The sequence below is a fragment of the Blennius ocellaris genome, assembly GCF_963422515.1.
Source record: "Blennius ocellaris genome assembly, chromosome: 11".
Lineage (NCBI taxonomy): Eukaryota > Metazoa > Chordata > Actinopteri > Blenniiformes > Blenniidae > Blennius > Blennius ocellaris.
In genome coordinates, this window is record NC_137660.1 from 23,362,664 (window position 1) to 23,383,999 (window position 21,336).

The following is a 21,336-nucleotide window of genomic DNA, read 5'->3' on the forward strand; positions in this document are numbered from 1 at the left end:
TAGAGAAAATGACAAATCTAAACTCAAAGACGATTTGAATGCAACTTCCTGGTGCAGAATACAGTAAAATGTCCAGAAAACGTCTGTAGTCATCACATTTAGCACGTTTTTGTTTTTTTTGCAAACTCAAATAAGCTGATTGAGCACTCAGAAAGGAGGAAAACTTGGGGAATGCTGCATTTATTTTGTCGTTTTCACATACATAATTCCATATGTGCACTGTAGCCAAAAAATTTGCATTGATTTACAGAACAGAAATCCATATACACAAAAGAATTATGTTACAAGAGAAATAAAATCCTTCAGTGATCCATACCACGTGAACAGAGCAAGTACGAACAAAAGTTATTTTCTGACACCTTGTAAACGTTTTGTGCAGAGACTCTTTACTGAAAAGTGGTTCGGATAGCACAAACCCTCATATGAACCATTTTGAAAAACGCAAACTTGCATTTTTCTGGGTGTGTGATGACAAAAACCTGTTGATTTATCATTTTTTCCCATCCCAATCTTCTCTCGCCTCACTTCTCGTGTTCAGTGCAAGAAATGTCGCGATTAAACACTACTTACAAATCACACTTTACAGAGTTTGTCGTTGCATCTTTTTTTTTTCGTCTGTGAGTTTTTTTTTTGTTTTTTTTTAACAGAAAGCGAAAAGATGAATCTAAAGCTGGTGTAGTGTTTAGTTTATTTCTGAATTCCAGCAGAGAGAGAGAGAGAGAGAGAGAGACAGAGAGAGGATCAGAAAGCATCAGAACGGTGATGGAAAAACTAAAGTGAGGAAGTCTGGGTTTCATTGTTATTATTTTTTGATTGCAACAATGACCGATTCCAAAAGCCATTTCAACTGGAATGCTGGTTTATTCCCATTTTAAAAAGGGTGCCACTTTTGTAAATACCATGCATTTGTAGGATATGCAGCTCATTTAGAGGCGTCGCTCCGCTGCTCGTCCCACAAATGGGTTTCTCACCGATGTGGCGCCAGTTAAAAGGCGAATAATCCCAAAGGCATTGCAAACAGGAATTGTTTGAGCAAAGAAATAATCTACCAAACACAAATGTCCTCAGTATTGTTAATCTTTAAATGTTTTTTTTTTTGTTTTTGTTCGTTTAGTAACTTATTTCAACCAGGAAGAACCGATTGTGAACATTCAGGCTCACCACAGGAGCTTTTCCACATATTTCAGGAATCATTGGTGAATAACGGGCTTCAGGAGCGACAAGGGGAACAGCATCATCGAGCCAAAAAAACTGGGTCGGTTTAATCTGTCATTCGGCACATTTCCCACTCAGATTAAACAATTCTGCTACAAAAAAAAAAAAAAAAAAAATTGAATTCTCAAGTAATACCAAATGTTTTGGATCAATCGAAAGAAGAAAAAAAACACTTGTGGTTTCTTGAAATTTGAAAAAAAACCCCCACAAAAACCCAGAATTATGGGTCACATTTTGAGGGGATGAAGACGAGCAGTACGTCTTTACTCAGCTTGGTTAAATAAATATTACAAAAATACAAGTTGCTATTACAGCCTGTCGATACAGCCTCAAAATGTGGCCCACAAAGCATTTTATTCATGTTTCCAAAGCTCAAAGCCTTTTGCTCAGCGTGTGAAAATTAAAACGATGTGCACCGACTGTCGCTGTTTTGGGATCAATGTTAAGGATTGATACTCAAGCCGACGACGACACGACTCTGACGCGGCTGCTGGGCGCGATTTCAAAAACGCAAACCGACTCGAGGTGGAATATAACAACCCGACGGCGAATCCATGCTGTTGCAAAACTGCAGAAAAGTAAAAAAACAAAAAAAAAAAAAAAAAAAACCCCAACAACAAAAAAAGAAAAACCTCACGCAAACCCTGCCAGTTTCCGATACCCAGAGAGAGAGAAACGTCTGCAGGCGGTACAGTTCGCCGTCGACGTGTTCGAAGCGGCAGCCGTCGCGGCGCTTCACTGCCGTTGGTCCCACACTCACGTTAACCCTTCATCCACCGACTCGGTGAAGTTTGAAATGAACGGCGCAGGCTTGGCTGCTTGACAGACGCGTGGCAAATTCGCTGACACCGGTTGTGGGGACAAGTTTTGTCCTGGGAAAATCGAAGGGAGGGCGACAGAGGAGAAGCAGGTAGTTTGAAGACCACTCCTTGATGTTGGAAGAAAACTCCACGTCAATGGTTGAAAATAAATTATTGGGATCTGGGTAAGCGAGTCGACTACCCCAGCAGCAGCCCCGACAGGGCGTTCAGGTCTCTCATGTACGGGTTGTCGCTGAGGATGCGGTCGATCCGCTGCTTCTGGTCGGGGAAAATGTCGTACAGCTTCCTCTTCAGCTCCGACGTCTCGCCCGGGGAGCGATGGAGGGGCGGCGAGGGCGAGGGCGACGGGGACCGGCGGGGAAGGTGCCATTCTGGGGGGCCCGAGTGGGGCCAGTGCGTGGCGGACTGGGGCACCGGTGGGGCCGAGTGGACGAAAACCGGCTGCTGCTGGAAGGAAGGCCGGAAGTCTGGAGGCCTGAGGGGGGGCGGCGTGGCCGACGCTCTCCTGAGGGAAGCAGAGAGGGAGGGGGGGGGGGGTGTTAACTGGAGCGACACAAGCCTTTTGAAGTGGGAAGCGTTTTGGTAAGACCGACGCACCTGAGGTCTCTACGTAGGAAGAAGTCAAGGTGGGGCCCGTGTTTCCCCAGGGGGTCGTCGGGGATCATGAAGTGGTCTTCCACAAACGTAAACTGGAGCAACCTGCCGAGCAAAACAAATCAGTCGATGGTCGCAGCCGCCAAAAGGGCGCTCGGATCAAGGCGATAAACTTCGACCAAGTTCCTATTCTTGTTTCAACAAAGACTATTATTATAGTATTTGTTCTACTTCATTCAGAACCGTTGCTCTTGTTTCTCAGGTTGTCAGAACTCTGCGTAACACCGGCAGCTGAATATGAAATGAATCCACATTTTCAGTCCCATTCCCGGAAGAAGGTAAAACGCATGTCCTACATATAGACGAGACAAAACTCCTATAAATAAACGACATACAGCTGTAGTTTATTGATCATTAGCAAGTATTTGTATATTTCTTGTTTCAGAAAACTGGATTTATTTATCCTTGAGTTCATCGTTTTAAAGGTTTCATTTAACATTTTGCTCTTGTTGATTATCTCTCTTTTAGTCTTGAACGTTTAATGCCACTATACTGTCTTGTGTTCGTGTCTCGAGTGGGAGAAATAAAGTTCCGATTCTCTTACAAATATGCTGGATCGATCGGCGGCGGTTTGAAAAATGTGTTTATTATCCGACTGTACATTCAATCCCAGATTCTCTCCTCCACCAAATCACAAACAGTGCAGGTGCAGGCAACTTCAGTCAAAGTGTTAAAACAACAAAGCTATCAATCAATGTGTGCAGCCTGAGCGACCGGTTTCCATGGTAACTGTTAATCACTTCCTGACGAGGGTCATTGTTAGTTCCAGTAAATAATTAAAAGAAGTTAATAGTTAGTCAGATGTTTGTCTGTCCTTCATGGAAAAATTATAATTTAACTGGTAATAAATCAATAATTTCTTTTTCGGAAACACTCTTTGGAAGACAGACTGCGTTAGATTTTATTCTATTTATGAAAACCAACTATATCTATATACTTTTGTGGTCTATTTGATTTGTTGAGAGTACTTTAAAGTGGTGAAGTGTGAAGCAATCTTTCCTTCAAATTCACTTTTATCCATCTCTCATGTCATCTCATCTTTTATGTGCTTACAATTAAGTTTTCTATCTCTTTTTTTTCCTCTTCTGCCAAATTAAACGCCATTGAATGACAGCATCGATATTGCTGTCATTCCTATTCTCTCTCTTTGTCTTTTCTTATTTTCTTTTATAATTATCGTAATAATCATCCTCGGAAAGTATTTGAATTGTATCAATTTTAGGGGGGGAAACTGGTTCATTCAGGCGGATCAATCACACTTCAAAAACATGGGACTTTAATGGCGACTCTAAAAACTGCCTGTAGATGCGAGTGTCTTTCTTTTGTCGATAGTCAGGTGGAATCATCTGCAGTGCCCTTAAAATGGATAAACCGGTGTAGGTAGTGGATTGAATTTCTAAAGCAGCATCAATGTTAAATTTAATGAAAATGAAGTGCTTTCTCGGTAGCAGGGATCCAGGTTGATGTGGTGAGATTTGAAGGGTTGGACACCAGAGAGAGAAATGCAGTGAAGCATAGGAGTCGCTTGCAGGTCCTGACCAGCAGAGGGCGATGCTACTTCATTTTCCCGATTCCTCTCTGCATTGCACAGATGATGCAATTATATGGAGAGGACACAAAACATACGACTTATTTTAACATTAGAAACGGTAACAATCATGTGTAGTATCAGTCTCAACCATAAAACTGTTGTACGTATCAGTATTTTATTTAAACATTTGCTAAAGGTGCATTTGTTCTCTTTGAACGAATGAAGAAAACGCATCATGGAACTCAAGTGAGCGCGTGTCAAATAATGAAATGTGAACACTGAAATCTAAAAGTTTGATTTCTTCCTTTTCGTACCAAGCTGCCAGGAGTCAAGTCAGTGTTCTTTACATTTTGATTTGTATGAACACGTTTCTAAACTCGTGAGTTCCTTCTCTTGAACAATGTTTGGCTTTTCAGCTGGTTCCTTCTTTCTTATTGGCACTCCTGTGATTGTTGGTAAATGTAAATAAACAGGCCACAAATAGATGGTAAACCTTTAACACGTGTCATCCAGCGAGTCGGCTGGAGTTTCCAGAGTCAAGCTGCACGTGAATGACTAACTGAGCTGTGCAGAAGGAACAAACAAACACGCACACACAGACACACCTCCCTTGGATGATCTTGCGCCAGGTTTCTGAGACGTCCACAAAGTCTCTCAGGTTGTCGTTTGTTACAATGACACCGTCAGTTTTTTCAGCGAGGTGGAGCAGGAAGCTGGAAGGAAGGAGGAGGAGGAGGGGGGAGTGATTGTCCATTAGTAGAGTCAACACACTTTCTGGTTGAAGACTCGTTTCAAGGCCGATTCAAGTCAAAGTACTGTCCCCATCAGGAAGGGAAGGGACTCTTCATCCTCACTAACCGAGGACTGAAGAACAAGGATTTAAGATCTATGGAATCTCGTTTAATGAAAAGGACAAATTTTATGTCTGTAACATTATCAAACATGCATTTTATATAGAAATAAACTCAGTAATACAATCATTTCAATAGATATCCGGTTCAAATTCATTCAAAACAACCACCATCCAGGACTGTAAAAGCTATGTTTCCACCTCATTGTGCACTTTATTACCTTGTTTAATACAACTTTTTATAAGATGTTTTCCTTATTTTTATTTAAGCGGTTGCGCAGCATGGACATTCAAAACATTCTCATGTCAAAGTCTTACGTGATCAATCTGGAGTTTCCAATGACGACGTCAAGTAAGCCAAGTATTGATGAAGCCAAATTAAAAGTTTCTGAAGGAAGTTTTTTTTATGTTGTGAAAACTGCTAAAATGGTTTAAATAGATAAATAAAATGGCTCAAAAAGCTAAAAATTGCTAGAAATGTTAAATGGCCAATGCGGTTAAAAGCAGCTCTCCAGCACGTGTGATGTGACGAGAGATAACGGGGGTGTTTACCGGTCGTCGTGGGAGCATATCCTCTGACCGCAGACCTCTCTGGAGGGCGTGAAGGAGAGCAGCCTCAGGTCTTCCAGCTGGTTTAGGAAATGTTGCTCTGCAATGACATCACCGGTACGTTAGAGACGGCGCTGAAAAACGGGTTTTGTTGGAACGTCGCAGGAATGCTTGGACCTGGCGAGGCGAGAACAGAAACAGATGCCCTACAACCTACCCCCTCTGGTATGTTAATTGCTGGCTGGGAAAGTTGGTTCTTTCTACTGGAGTGGAAATATTTTAGGAAGCATTGGAATTATAGTTGAATATCTTTTGTTTGATAAAAATAGAAAGATAATTCAAAAAAAAAAATCATTAACATTTGGACTGTGTTCAGCTTTAATAGATACTGATAGGATGTCGGATGGCGTTAAAACACGTGTGAAATGCACAGACGCACCTGTCGTGAGTCGGTCTCTCTTTTGACGCCACTGGGGGACGAACACCGTGATCTCCCTGTGGCCTCTCTTCCAGAACGTCTCCACTGCCAGCGCGATGCCGCGGCAGGAGAAAAAACGATGCAGGCCGTGACTGAAGGTGGAAGAAAAAAAAAAAAAAAAAAGGACATGCTTTGATGCAACATGTAGTTTTAGTTATAACAAATCCTGCAGGTCAACATCATGCAACAAAGCCGATGTACAAGTATGACTGATGGTAGGGTAACTACAAACAAGATGCATTTCCCACTGATGGAACTAGGTTCAAATATAAATATACAAAAATATTGTAGAACTATAATAAATAATACAATTAGAAGATATAGAAGAAAAATGCAACTTTATTTTTAATTCAAAAAATTGCTTTTTTGGTTGTTTCTTTTTAAGTTATTCTCGTTGCAAAACTTGTGCTTTTTGAAGTAACTGAGGACAAACACTAAGTAAAAATGAGGAAATAAAAGTCACGAAGCAAAGTAATTTAAAGCAAATGGTCCATTTATGTCCATTAAGTCCAGAATGTCCAACTCCGTATTAGCAAACGGGTGTTTAACAATCTCTCTGACGACAACAATAAACCTGGTGATGAGCCACTAAAGACAAAAAAAAAGTGCCTCCAGGCACACAAGTATACTTTTTGAAGGTAACTCGACGGACTGGCCCAGATTGTTTGGTGGTGACGCGCACATGCATTAGTGCACGTCACCCAAAGTGGGAAAGAACAAACAGATGGGTAGGGCAGATAAACACATAACAACACAAGCATCAATGAAAGCAGAGAAACGATCCAAATGCTCGAGGCATTTGTTTAGTTTTGGATATGTAAACAACACACAGATTTCTACAGAATACGCCAAAGTCTTTGTGCACACACACTCCTTCATCCGGTTCAATTCATTATCTTACAGCTGCTCATTTAAAAAACAAAAACAAAAAAAAGGGCAACAGCAGAAAGTCAGTGGAGTCGCTTCTAGAGTGAAGAGGTCATAAATACTGAAGACAATAGAGACAGGAAATAAAATAGACTGCAAGAAGTTTTGTGGAGAAAAAGAAATTAAGTACAAATGAAACTTCTGTCTTCTTGTTTTTAACCCTTCATTATGTGAATTCCTGTTCCGTCTGGACTGGTTCGCTTCCTTGTGCGAGAGGTTACGATCTTGCTCACAACTCCAGCCTCACACGAGAAGTGTAAATTACAGCTCGCACACCCGATGGCCGACTGTTCAACCACACGGTGGTGGAACACAAAAGAAGAGTCAACAACAACAACTCTGGGGCTTCAGGAGGAAATGATTCAAAGAGATGCAGTCAGTCCCTTCAGCCACAGTGACAGCTGAGTGGAGACGAAACATACAACAAGACACAAAAAGTGCAGTACTGGCTTCAGTGTTGACCAAATGATCGCAGTGGAAACCGAAACGTGGAAAAGGTCCCACTACCTTGTGCGGAAATCACATCTGAACGAATGTCAGACAATGAGGAATTTCGGAGAGCGATGAGAAGCAGGTCTGACGTTCACGTTATTTGCACTGCTAACCATAATCACCACGCTTCCTCTTGCTTCCATTTGTTAACTACATAAAACGATGGGGCCAACAATGTGAGAGAGAGAGAGAAAAAAAAAAAGACAACTCATCATAAGGAGTTTCTAACAGATTTTAGAGCCACGCACATTCAAAGCACCATTCTCATCGCTTTGGCTGTATTTACCTACATTTCTATTAATTCTCTACAGCATCACTCTAACCTTAAGCGTGACTACTACTTGCCTACCCGGAACCCTTACAGTGCCCTAAAAACACTTCATGTAAATATTTCACAGTATGGAGTTTCAGAGTTTTGTCCCAATGATGTCAGGAATTAAAATGCGTTTGCACACAATCGCGCACGCAGAGGACAGAGGAAGACAGGTTTCACCTTGTGGTCGGAGTCAAAATGCAAAACTCGGGGGAAGTTCCAGCAACGGTTGAAAGAGAAAGTGAAGAGTGACACCGCGGCAGGAAGAGATTACACAACCTGTAAAATCACCGTGGAAACGCAAGTTGCGACGTGGTAATATCACACATCTCATTCGCAAATCTTTAAACCGACGAGCTTTGTAGATTAGACATGGCATAATTTGGAAAATGCTAAATGCCGGTATTGGCAAACTTCGGAGACGTGGTTTTTAAGAGACTTATCGGGACAATGATTACTTGCCTCACTTTGATTTTGTCAGTCTGGTATTTAGTGAGTAACAGACTTTCCTGCTCCGACTGCAGGACCGATAATGAGTCAGAAGTGACCCGGTCCTTTTTGTTTAGACACATTTCTGGGAAGATGGGGAGGGAGGGTGAAACGAGACGTGGTTGCAAAAGCGAGACGGTCAGGGCCGAGATGAAGATTGCGCAAAAAAAAAACCTGAGTGGAGAACGAGGCGGGGGAAAAAAAAACAATCAGACCAGCCGCCCCACCTGATTCCCTTCCTCGAGTGACACACACACACACAAAACTCTTCTCGCACAATTACCGGACAAAACACTACAAATACAGCTTTTCTTACGAAAAGCCCTTTCTTTTGTAAAACACCCCCGTAACACAACCAAACGCCTCCAATATCATGCTTTCACAACTGTATTCATTTTGTCGGAAACACACATACATTTTCACACATGATGAGTAACATCATGCCAGTGTGGAGGTAGAGTTTAGGTACACCCACACATGTGCACCCTCTGCATGATAACAGATGGCCTCTGACTGTGTGTGTGTGTGTGTGTGTGTGTGTATAAGAGAGAGACCTGAAGTAATGATAAAGACGATGATGGGAAGGGCAATGGCTTCACATGTAATAGAAAAGAGGCGTAAGTTATACGAATGTGGGAAGTGACACCAATCAAAACATATTTGTCATCAAGTAAGTTGCCAACACTTGAAACTTGAAATCGACTCTGTTAAAATATGTACATGTACAATCACTCTTTACCTGTTGCTTCCTCCTTTTTTCCGCTCTTTAATAAATATGCTCGGACGGTTGCGAACGTCTCTTAAAATCTAAAAATCCCTGTATTTTCCGTGGCATCTACCAACACTAAATCTCTTAATTAGTCTCAGGAGCAGAATAAAAACGGACAAAATATCTTTAAAATAATTGTGAAATTAGCATGTAAACAATTGATCTTGTTAATTAACAGTTTAGCTTCAAGAAAACAAAAAAACAAAAAAACCCACACACAAATTGAAAGATAAGTTAGAGGAATAAAAAAAAAAAAAAAGAGAAAAAGTGACAAGTTGTGTGCTTTACGACACGTGAAGATAAAGCCCTTGAGAAGTGATGAGACACTGCGCCATAATACTGCTACAAAAAGAAGACGGTCTCAGCCGGTGCGTGGTCACTCAGCCATGACGGGGGTTGTTTGTAAATTCTCGTTGTATGACACAAGACGACATATTTTAAGACAGAATTGTTTGGCTAGGAAAAGTCAAACTGGCCTTGACCATGCACGCCAGTATATAATCCTGCTTTATGCAAAAATAAATTAGTTCTTGACAAAGATAACGTGTGTGTGTGTGTACTCACGCCATGGCCACGTTGCTGCCGTCTATGATGACGTGTCTGAGCTCGGGACGCCCTGGCTCGTTGGGCAGCTTCAGGGTGAACGGGGTCCTCAGTGACTGGTGGAAACGGGCCAAACCCGTCACCGGCGGGGCGGGGGGGTCATTGGCGGGGGGAGTGCGCGCCGCTCCCCCGTGGAAAGCCGTGTGGCCGATGGTTTGGTAGGGAGAGGCAGAGGGGCGGAGGATGGGCTGAGCAGCCGACTGCAGAGCAAAGACAACGAGGTGAATCATGATGGGAATTCTGAATGAAACCGAACCGGAACCCTCACTTTGTCCACTTGTGTGTTTAACGATGGTAACGGCCCTAGAAAGGTTACATATACACACCGGCACGACCTCATCTACAATTCCAATTCAAACAGACCCTCCAACATATACGCAAATACTCACACTGGGGGTTGAAGCCAGGGACGTGGAGGTGGCAGTGAGCCACTGAGGCGGGCTGCGCAGCGCCGTTACAGTCTCCACTTTCACCGATCCCCCCAAAGTCTGCGTCCCGCCTCGAGACAGGTAATCCCTCTGTGGGACCCCGCTCCCGGCCCCGCCCCCTCCCCGGGCCAGGAAGTCCGTTTTGGATCCCGACTGTGTGTCTGAGTGTGCCACCGTCATCATCCGGGACGTCCTGCTGTCTGTGGTTTTGTTGTTCACGAGGATGACTTCGTCGTCGTCGTCGATAGTGATGACGTCATAGTTTCCTGCGCCGCCTTGAGCACTGGAGCTCCTCTTGATAGTGATGGCCTGAAACCAAATTGGAGAACTGAGAAAACTACACATTTATAAAATAAGTCAAAAGGTTTGGTATACGACTTGAGGAACTTGATCTCAACATGTGTATTATTGTCTTGTTTTTTTTTTTATTATTTACTTGAAGCCCAGCAGTCCGAAACCATATAGAAACTATTCAAATTGATCCGACTAATTGTTATGCAACAGCAACGAAGGCATGTGCTAAATGCATGCAAGGTAGTTACGCAGACTTTCCAAGAATGAAATAACCAACCAAACACTAACCGCTATGCTTTTTTTTTTTTTAAATACTGATTGGTACAAGTAATCTCCAGGGCTCTGGGGTTTGTCCACGCCTGCCAAAATACCTGCTGGGTGCTCGTCTCGCTGCTGCTGCACTGTCTCCGGTGCCCCAGCCCGTTGCTGCTGCTCGCTAGCTGGCCGGGCTTAATGTTCTCTTTCGACCTGCCGGGGTCGAGGAGCGTCCGGCTCAGCTCGCGCTCCTTCTCTCTGGAGTGAGAGGCCGCCGACGACGATAAAGAAGAGGAGGAGGAGGAGGCCGAGGCAGTGTTTGGGGTACACACAGTGTTCAGTCTTTTCTCTTTTTCCCCTCCTTTTGACCCCTGCTCGCAGCGCTTGGTTTCTTCAACTATCTTCTCCAGAACCAGGAAGGTGTCCTCCGTCTGTCCCGTTGCCTTGACGACGCGCTCCACCACCTCTTGCTGGTATCCCATCGTTCTGGACGAGAAAAGTTTCACAGACTTTTTATTTCATATGAGACATTCAAGGCTGCAGCTGTTTTTCCTGATGCTTATAAAGAATTTAATAGTTGTTAATTTTATTCCATGTTATTGGCACAAAACTTTTTGTTACCACATTGAGAAAAACAAAGTAATTAAGTGTAAATAATCATGAGATTACTCTATATATTTAAATTGTTAGTCTTTGAGAGCCTTTTCATCATTTTAAATATCAACTTTTTCAATCTTTTCCATGCAAACAGCATTATCTCCACCCCCCCCCCCACACACACACACAAAGTTTTGCATCATATAAAAATAAAAAAATTTAATCAAGTTTGATCCCTTAGTCTAAAAATGGTAAACAAAACCTTAGCTTGAGCTCCACCTGTCAGCATTTTCCCACAGAAAATCCCTTTTTATTCCAATTTCACAACCGTTATTTAACCGTTGCTGTACACGACGAGTTGGTACGTATGAATCTATAAAATCATTAAAACAGAGAGGACCGTCTGATTTGATGTGGACCCCTTTGAAATGAGACAAACATTTGGATGTCACCAGGTCCAGACTGAGCTGTGCTTGCATTTTCCTCAGCGGTTGACCTGTTGATAATCAAAACGAGTCGATTCGCCGTTATTTTACCTGAAGAAATTGACTAAACAGCGGAGGTTGGTTTCCGGGCTGACGGCCTCTCCTTCATCTGATATTGCGTCCCAGGAGTCCAGAGTGATTAAACCTCCCACTGTGTTTGCTTTGGCTGAAGAGGAGAGGGACGACGAGGCCGAGGGGGTTTTGGACCTGCCGCTGCCCCCCCGGCCCTCTCGGTCCTTCTGCCGCTCCCTCTCCCTCGCCCTCTCCGGCGACTCCTCCCTCCGCTCCAGGGAATACTGTCTCTTCGTGTCCCGGGTCTCGCTCTCCGACGAGCGCCGCTTGTGCGAGGGGCGTGTGCCGTTGAGCACCAGGGACTCGGGTCCCGATCCCACTCCTCCGCCTCCCGCCTTTCCGCTGACGGACGCCCCCTTCTCCTCGAAGCTGGCGTCCAGGATGCGGATGGAAAGCTCCGTCACGGGGGTGCTGCTCCGCGAGAGGTCCTGGTCCACCTCCGTTAAGCTCGGGTGGAGCGTCCGGTTGAGTTGAGCCTGCTGGAAGGAAACAGTCACCTCGGTTAGAAACACAGCGGGAGTTCCCCTCAGATAATGTGAACACGCACCACAGTCACACTTTCACACGGTGCTCTTCAGGAGACCTCTTTTCTCTTCGTCTACAGCAAAACTGCCACAATGATCCGATTTAGTTCAATCTATTTTTCCCTTCATGTGGTGCTAAACTTCAGCATCTCAAAAGATGTAATTAAATCGATAGCTTTTGGTCACGTGGAAATAATTGACATTAAATCTATAGATTAAAATAAGTATCGCACATAATGTGTATGTGTTTGCCAAGCAACACTTATTTGATTGTATGAACCCTGTATTAAGCAAGCGATTGAATTTGGCCTCCCATTTGTCTTAAACCATCAATAGATGCTGTAGAGTGTAGTTGCTTGCACTTTCGCCTCAGAAGCGAGAAGGTCGCCAATTCAAATCCGGAGTTGGACTTATTGGACTGGCTTATTAATTGAAAGCAACTGCACTCCAGCATCCTATGAGCCCGACTTGGGTGAAGTTGTATGGATGATACAGTGCTGCGAAATAACATTTGACCCCTTTTCAATTTGTTAAAGTTATTATTTTAGGTGTATAGTTATCGTGCTCAAGTGTTTCAGATCATCAAACAAATTTTATTATTAAACAAAGATAACCCAAAAAACGATGGAATTCAAAAGCCTGGATGAGTCGTCAGTGCACTTTTGGATTAACTTTGGTAGAACGGCCACTCCTGGAAACATTCCTAGCATTTAGCATTGGCTTTGTATTCTTTTGATGTGTTGAGAGACTACATCATTTGTAATTGTGTTATAAGTCACACGTTAAAATACATTGAAGAGAAAAAGTAAAACAGAAGTTACGAACTCACCAGAGAAGTGGTGTTTGTGCTTGTGGGGCTGTGAACTAATCCCAGCAGCTCTTCCTTCAAAGCACTGGGGAGCAGCAGGAGCTCCATAGTGTATTTATCGTCCCGCTCCTCCACGAAGGACTTGAACGCCCGTTTGACTGACGGCTCTCTGTCGCTCGGTAGACTCCGCTTTTTCTGGACGGCACACAAACACAGACACACACCGTTTACAGTCACCTGCAGATTACATGTCCCTTCTATATCTTTACATTTTAGAGACTAAAACAATCAAACTTGGACATAAAAAAATTTAAGAATTGTTTGATTGATTCAGGACAAATGATACTGGGAACACCTACTTGGAAAAGTGCTACAAACTGCTGAACTCGGCTTTGGGCCATCACCACAGGTTCAGCCCGGCCTAACAGTCGCAGGCGACCCGGTTCAGGAACCAGGACTTCTGCACTCGTGTCCCTGGTGAGTCTGTCCAGGAAGAGACCCCGGGCCCCCGCGAAAATGCAGTGCATGTCCACCGGGTAGCGCTCCTCTTTCTGTAGTTCGGGGTCACAAAGTCCTCGAACATACTCCTGCAAGGAACAAAGGAAAAAAAAAAAATAGAAGAAAGAACCGTAAGGAAACTTCGAGCATGTGATTGTGTTGTATTGTGAGAGCTGTCCTCTTCTCTAATGGTGTGAAACTGTTCCTGGAGTGTCCTAAATGACGGTATTTCTACCAAGGGTGGATTTTCTTAAACTGTAAATACAATTCAACTGGAAAAACAAGTGTTAAGGCAACTAAATACTGGGATTTTTGGCCGCCCTGAAATGGCAGTTTGTAGCTGGCTTGAAGAGAGACAAAAAAGAAGAAGAGAGAAATCCAGTGAGACAGATAAAAAAAAAAAAAAAAAGAAATAATAATTATGCATCAGTTTTAAAATTTTTTTACCCTTGAAGCAGTTTTGTGCTACTTTCTGTAAATGTACATCTCTGATCAACAGCCAGAACGCGACAAAGACCCAGGCTAATGCTAATATTACAGTCGACTCCAGCAAGCTGCAGTTACGAGGAAAACGTTAGCCCAGCAAAGATTACGTGCACACCGAGTAAAGAGGATATCAATGATATAATAAACAACAGGTAATGCTAAAAGATAATAGTGGGTAATTACACTCTGTACTCCAAACATCTGCAAATGTCAGTGTTCATTTCCGCAAAAAAAACAACAAAAAAAAACCCCATCAGGGTGAGTCACATGAAGCAGAGAAACAGATTTATTTTACAAGTCTTGTGCCACCAGAGCTGATATGAGCTCACCGGGTGCAGAAGTATAGAAGCAGACACGTGCTGAAACTAAAGGCCATTGATTCAGGGAATCTCCTGGCTGTGGCAGATATTTGAATGAATCAGCTGCAGGTGGGTGGGGGTGAGGTGGGTGGGGGTGAGGTGGGGTGGGGATGAAAAGACAATGCGCCCTATGATGACTCATTATAACATGACACAGTTTCAGAAGATGTTAGAACTGAAAGTAAACCGGCATGGTGATATTTAGGCCAGGCATTTAGGATAAAATTTGTCATTTTGAAACTTTAGAAAGCAAATTATCCCACTGGAAATACAACGAAATAAGTAAAAAAAAAAAAAAAAAAAAGTTGGCAACACATATGTGAGTAAAGTGTAAGATTTAAGGAATTAGGATTTACTCTGGTCACCTGACATTTCTCTGAGGACAATGACAAAACCCTCATAACCAGATAACTCTCAGATCTAAAGAGGACTAGTTCTTCACGCAGTCACATACTTGATTATTTGACCACTTTGCTATATTCAAACTCAACATAGCCGATTAACTTTGTGAACACCTTCAACTGATGAGGCCATTGTTGTGATAAGCTGTGTTATTCTATCAGACCAGGCAGAATAAGAGGTTAAACAATGTAAAACTCTCCCGGGGAGCAAATACTGCAGTTTCGTGGTCGATTGCTAATCCCCACACAATATCTCGGGAACGCCTGGTCCACGCTTGGCAATTGTTACTTGAGGACAAGACTTGAAAACTACCGCTAATACTCCCCCATCCAATTTTTCTGAGAAACACAGCTAACTGTGAAATTTGATGCTTGTCTACACTAACAGGGAAACTGATTCAGGAAATTGTGGCGTCTCTAATAATACAAATAGAAAAGTTCCTGCTAACCTCCACTGTACTGAAGTGAAAGCTCAAAACATGGCCAAGTAAGCCCAAAACTTTACCCCCCACCCCCCAGCAGAAATGTTATCAAGCTAAATCTAAAAGTGAAAGAGTGTCCTTATTTATGTAATTATTGATATTTCCTTGTAATTACATCCTGACTGAACGACTTCCACCGTTTCCATCAGGTGATAATAAAGACAGTCTCATCAAGTCGCCACAACTGCTAAAACACATGCTACCATTCTGAAGGAAGACTCGAGGAGCTCTAGTAACTGATAGTGAATCATATGTTACCGCACGAGAAGGGAAATGAGACAAAAAAAAAAAAAACTGTGGGTGTAATTGTCGCGATTTCCCAAACCAGAGAGGACACGCCAGCAACCTAAGAGCGCAGAGCTATGCAAGGGCATTTCTGTGTGCCCCGTATTTCTCATCAGGAGTTACAGGGGGTGATGAAAGGGCCGTTTCCACAGGAGGTTCTCGGTTGACTGGCAGACCCCGGAGCAGCTGCTTACAGTGCGCAGCATCATGACGCACAAGACACAAGCGTGACAGCTATTTAAATATGGGAAATTTTATACGCGTCTTTCCGTCTTTTGGAGTATAAACGTATGCAGTAACTAACTTTCGAAATTATCAAAACTTGGTTCATCTTAAACGGACTTAGCAGTCGCTTTGCGGTTAGCCGAGTCGAGGATTTTTGATTTAATGTGAAAAGAACATTTAGTAAAAAGTTCTCAATTTAAATACTGCTGTTTGCAAGCAAGGGCAAAAACACTCATCCAAAGTACACACACACACACGCACGCACACACAAAAAGACAATCAAAACTTTATAAGCAAATGTTACATTTTTTTCTCTTATAATTTAACTTCATCTTGAAATGAATCTTTGAAAATAAACATATAAATGTCTTTATTCAATAAACCAGTCAAACCAAAACTAACATACATGAGGTTTAATCAATGACTCCTCAGATTATAGACATACCAATCCAGATTTAGCCTCTGTATAATAATAATTAACCAGAAACTGAATGTGACTCGGTGCCACAAACAGAAGTGAATAGTTAACCCAAGTGTGTCAAACACAGTGTCTGTGGGTCAAAACTGGCCCGTAAGAGGCTCCAAACTGGCTCACTAAACTGTCAAGCAAATTATAAAATATTTAAAAAAAATTGTTTTAAAAACAACTAATTTCTTAAGAGTAGAGGTCACAACACACACACACACAAAATTCCACTGTGTTTTGCACCAGAGGATTTCATTAAAATTTGCTTTATGTTGAGATTACGGTAAAAGACGGTAAAAGCCGTGAATTTGACAAAACACAGAAACCATCTTATGGTAGGATTTTTTTTTAACGTGCATGTAAACGTGCATACTATGATGACCACTTCAAATTATTTGAGGTGTTTTCAGATCATTCTCAAAGGTCTTGAGCTGAACTGGTTCATGTTAAGGCTGTACGACATGGCAAACAAATGTAGACGCAACATAGTTTTCTCCATAGTATATACTGGTAGATTTTTTTTGTAGATACTATCAGATCGAAGAACATTCCGAGTCGATTCATAAATGATCTGAGTGGACTTATGTCTACGATGTAAAAGAACAAAGCCATCTGTAGGGCCACTGTCAACTAAAATAACAGCAAGTACAAGAGGAGAAGCTTTAGTTAAAAAAACAAAAAAACAAACAAAAAACATCTAAGATGTGTTCATCTCCTTGCAAACCTACAAAGGACGACATAGCTGTGCACTTTTCAGTTTAAACATTTTCATTGTAAATTACCTCAAAGAGGTCACCTTTCACCTCTCTGCCAATAATGAGGATTGACTTCCCAGCCCAGGCCTTTCTGCAGTTTGCATATTCAACAACTATCATTGTGGGGTTTTTTCCCCCCAGGTACTTCAACTGCCTCCCCTAGTCTAAATATACGCCTGTCACTTAGGTGCAAGTGGGTATGAGTGCTTGTATGTCAGTCTGTGGTGGACTAGTGATTAGAACAAAACACACACACAAAACGCGCACACAAATTGTAACAACATATAAAGCAGGTTCATATGAGGAGACTTCTGGTTGGTGAGCAAAAATGACCAATTCATGAGCACTGCCAGCAAAAACAAACGGATAAAAACACAAGACCTTAAAAACAACTGTTCATCTTCTTATAAATTGCATTTAAAAAGAACACAATGTCATCTGATTTAATCAACAGTAAATAAATGTAATTAATGACTCTTCACCCTGAGTAAACAGTAACCACACTGACTTGGTGCTTTGCTTGTAATCTGATTCAGCCCCCCCCCTTAGCCTTTTTTCGCAATGGAAACCAGTCACTGGATCTAATTTAGCTTGAAGTCATTCTGAAAGTAAAACCACCCGATTTTCATATACAGCAATGACGACTAATGGTGAATAGTTTGATCTCATTCTGTCGTCCACAAGACTCTGAACAGCGATAAGAATTACAATCAAATGTCACATTTTTGCAAGGAGAAAACCACAATGTAAATACCAAAATCATATATTGGAGTTGTTATCATGGTTACGAGAACTAAACCTTGAGTGGGTGATATTGTGTCTGAGAAGAACAGTTTGTATTGAAAACTGTGGTTGGAAAGAAGACACAAATATTCAATGTTTACATGTCTGATTAAACATAGAGGGCGCAGTGACAGGAAAACACAAACATGACTCTCTTCAGACCAAACTCAAAGAAGCAATTTACACAAGCGTTTGTATAATCACGCCGAAATATAAAGAGTTTTAAAGTCAATTACGAGTGATCAACAGTTGTGAGTTCACTATTGAGATTGTTTGAGTCTACTATAACTTTTCAGTGAACTTAAGGACTTCTGAAACCACCTGAACCACCATCAACTGATGCATTTAAGTTAGAAATATAGCCTAGTTGCTATGAAATACTCTCTGACAACCAAAGAGTGAAAATATGGTTAAACTAAAAAGAAATAAGGCTAATTGCTGCAAATAAAACTTATTTGGTAGTGTTGTAGTACTCCAGAGTGGCCTTGGGTTGCTCTTACACAGACTCTGGCTCTTGAGATCTATTAACTTAGTTTGAAACCCCTGAAAGTCTTGGTCTTAACTTGGTTTGAAACTCCTGAAAGTCTTGGTCTTAACTTGGTTTGAAACTCCTGAAAGTCTTGGTCTTAACTTGGTTTTAACTCCTGAAATTCTTGGTTTTCGGTCCTAAAAGTCTTGGTGTGCTCTGATATTGGTCTTAACTCGGGTCTCAGGTTCGGTGATCTTGACCAACAACACTAGTGCCTCGTTGCAATAACAACAACAACAACAACAACAACAACAGCAGCTACACATTGAAAACGATTCCACTTACACAAAGACAAATTCCAAGCGATGGTGTATTAAAGAGCCTCACCTTCGCCCCGGACACGTCGTCGCTGTCCCCCCGGAGCTGCAGCCATATCTGGCGGGATGTTTTGCTGCCGTGCGGCTGCCCCGTGTGGTCCAGCAGTCCGATGATGGTGAACGTTACTTTGAAAACCTGCTCCACTCGAGGTTTGGCACACTTCAGCTCATCTTCTTTGTCTTCCAGGACGGCGAACTCGTCCACGGTGAGGGCCTCTTGGTGCTGCTGGCGGCCGCCCGGCGTCGAGGTCTTGTCGCCCGGCTGCTCCGGGCACGTTAGCTCGGCGCCTCGTTTCATACCGAGGAGGGGCCGCGTTGTTGACATTCTCCCTCTCCGTACGACCGCCGCTCCTGACCACCACGTCTCAGTATTCACACGTTTCGGCGTCGCAGAGAGACTCCGGCGTTTTCACGACATGTTTCTGGGAGCGTACATGACCAACGCGGCGACGTTTGAGGCGTCTCGCGGCGAGAAGACCGCGGCGGAGCTAGCTAATAACTCGGAAGCCCCTAATGACGTATCCGGAAAGTCCCCGTGATGGCGTCATCAAAACACGACAGAGCAGCGCTACTCCCGGCAGCTTATCTGATTGGAGCTCGTGTAAACACAATCAAAACAAGACGCAGAGTGGCAGATGTCTCGAGAACATCTGAGATCCTGTGAGATGAGGGAGTCAGATCTCATCTGTTGTCCCGTGTGTGTGTGTGTGTGTGTGTGTGTGTGTGTGTGTGTGTGTGTGTGTGTGTGTGTGTGTGTGTGTGTGTGTGTGCGTGCGTGCGTGTATGTGTGTGTCTGTGGCCTCTGGCCCAGACAGCAACGCAACCCCACAAACATCATAGTGGAAGCACAACCTCGCCCTCTCCTGGTAGTCACAAGTCACTGCATCACACATGAGATAAACCAATCATGCAATAGTGAGATCAGCCAATAAAACAGACTCTATCTAATCATAGTACTTTTCAATCAAGATAAAACTGTGTACTTATTGTGCTTTTTACATGCTATGTTAAAATCCCGACCAGCATCCTTGCCTCCCCCTTAAGCTAATCTTCTGTTCAACAACACGTGTAATGTATTATTAGCAAGGGACTGCTGGAGGAACCTGTCAAGGATCACAAAAGTATTATTTTATTTTATTTTATTTTGCTATTTATTATTAATCCAGAAAATACATTTAAGCGAATGGAAAAATACATAAATATATAACTAATCTGACAGCATACGAGCAAAGAAACATACAAATAAAAAGCCAAGCAAAAGCTACTGAAAAAAAGAAGATCCTCACCAGGAGGAGGCTTTTCAAGCATATTTTCCATATAAACAATAAAATACCAACTCTAATTCACTTGGCTATCACGAGATTGTTTGGGCCAGTGCTTCCATTTAAAAAAAAATAAAAATGTTACTTTTAGAATCTCAAATAGATAAATTATTGTGGAAAAATGAAAACAAAAATGACAGATTTTCACCAACAAGTGTGACAGCAGATAAATGTGGTCATTTTTTAAAATTACAATAATTGTTATCTGTTTAGGGGATGGGGCCTACCTTTTGGTGTTGTTTGACAGATTCGTCTCACAACAATTATGTTGTTATTATTGTGTCTTACGACCCTGGTCCCTCTGAATTTGTAGTCTTTCTCAAGTGTAACACTGTCCCTCATAAGAATGACGAAGATGGAATATGACAGCCAGTGGAAGAAAATAATAATGATAAAAAAAACGGCTTTGCATGACCTTGAGTTGAATAAAGAACACAAAACTCCCACGCTACAACAGAAGTCACGTGCATCAATGCCATCGACAAGGTTGTGAAAAGGGAACATTCACTCAGAAACACGCTCGTGCAGGCTGAACTAGAAGAAACACTTCTGCTCCTTTTATTCAATATTTCTTGTCTTATTTCAAATATTCTCTCAAGCAAAATTTCTATTTTCTATTTTCTAACAAGTCTCAAACTTAAAAGAGCAAAATGATGTTTAATTTCAAATCAGTTATACTGTAATAATACAATACTACAGAAAGCAAGTTCACATATTGCACATTACACAGTTATTCAACAATCAGCTTGATTCAATTCTATATAACAGTTTGTCATAAGGTCAGAAACTGTTGTTTGCTTCCTGTAATCATTTTAATACCAGAGAATTGTTATCTTTTTCAGGCAGTGGCTCCAAAACTCTGCAGAAAACGTGTCTTTTATTTAGACAGATTTATGATTAGGTCTGGTTTTTATATCAGTAACTGTGTGTTCTTCGTTCACATTAGTTATACTTGTCTTTTTATTATTTTATTACTTTTATAGTAAACCACTTTATGCATTTTGTGTGTGAAAGACGCCGTATAAATAAAATCTCCCATCTGTCCCTTTTTATTGCGGCTTTTTTTTTTTTTTTAAACCATAGCCTTTAGTTTGTCTCCTTTGTGTATAAAATTTTATGTAAAGCCTTAAATAATTATTCTGAGACATCATGTTTTAGCAAAAATAAATCTAACTTTGATCCATTTATTGCCTTTTTGCCAACTCCCATTCACCAGCTGTTCAGAAGAAACTATCTGTACAGTTGTTTTCACGCAGGAATTACAATTCAAATGG

General features: G+C 42.1%; 1 protein-coding gene across 2 annotated transcripts; it reads right to left on the minus strand.

Annotated features, from left to right (window-relative positions):
- Window positions 1–170: 170 nt before the first annotated feature.
- Window positions 171–19,210, minus strand: n4bp1 (nedd4 binding protein 1). 2 transcript variants are annotated; one of them, XM_080504277.1, is made up of 12 exons: window positions 18,751–19,210; window positions 13,514–13,741; window positions 13,176–13,349; window positions 11,802–12,298; window positions 10,785–11,154; window positions 10,081–10,428; window positions 9,653–9,891; window positions 6,060–6,190; window positions 5,624–5,720; window positions 4,827–4,934; window positions 2,634–2,735; window positions 171–2,541 (listed from the first exon to the last, which is right to left on the minus strand). In XM_080504277.1, exons 1-12 carry the CDS (start codon window positions 19,063–19,065, stop codon window positions 2,214–2,216), a joined length of 2,937 nt encoding a protein of 978 aa, XP_080360403.1. In that variant the 5' UTR covers window positions 19,066–19,210; the 3' UTR covers window positions 171–2,213. The 2 variants fall into 2 exon arrangements, with proteins under 2 accessions (XP_080360403.1, XP_080360402.1); XM_080504276.1 differs by having other exon boundaries at window positions 11,802–12,301.
- Window positions 19,211–21,336: the final 2,126 nt, after the last annotated feature.

What these genes read in the sequence shown, in the direction of transcription:
- n4bp1 (XM_080504276.1), bottom strand. Translation starts at nt 19,065, where the DNA reads ATGTCAACAACGCGGCCCCTCCTCGGTATGAAACGAGGCGCCGAGCTA. An exon ending in AGTTTGTAGCACTTTTCCAA is followed by an intron (nt 13,350 to 13,513) that starts GTAGGTGTTCCC and finishes TGTGCCGTCCAG; the next exon opens with AAAAAGCGGAGTCTACCGAG. An exon ending in TGTTTAGTCAATTTCTTCAG is followed by an intron (nt 11,155 to 11,801) that starts GTAAAATAACGG and finishes TTTCTCGTCCAG; the next exon opens with AACGATGGGATACCAGCAAG.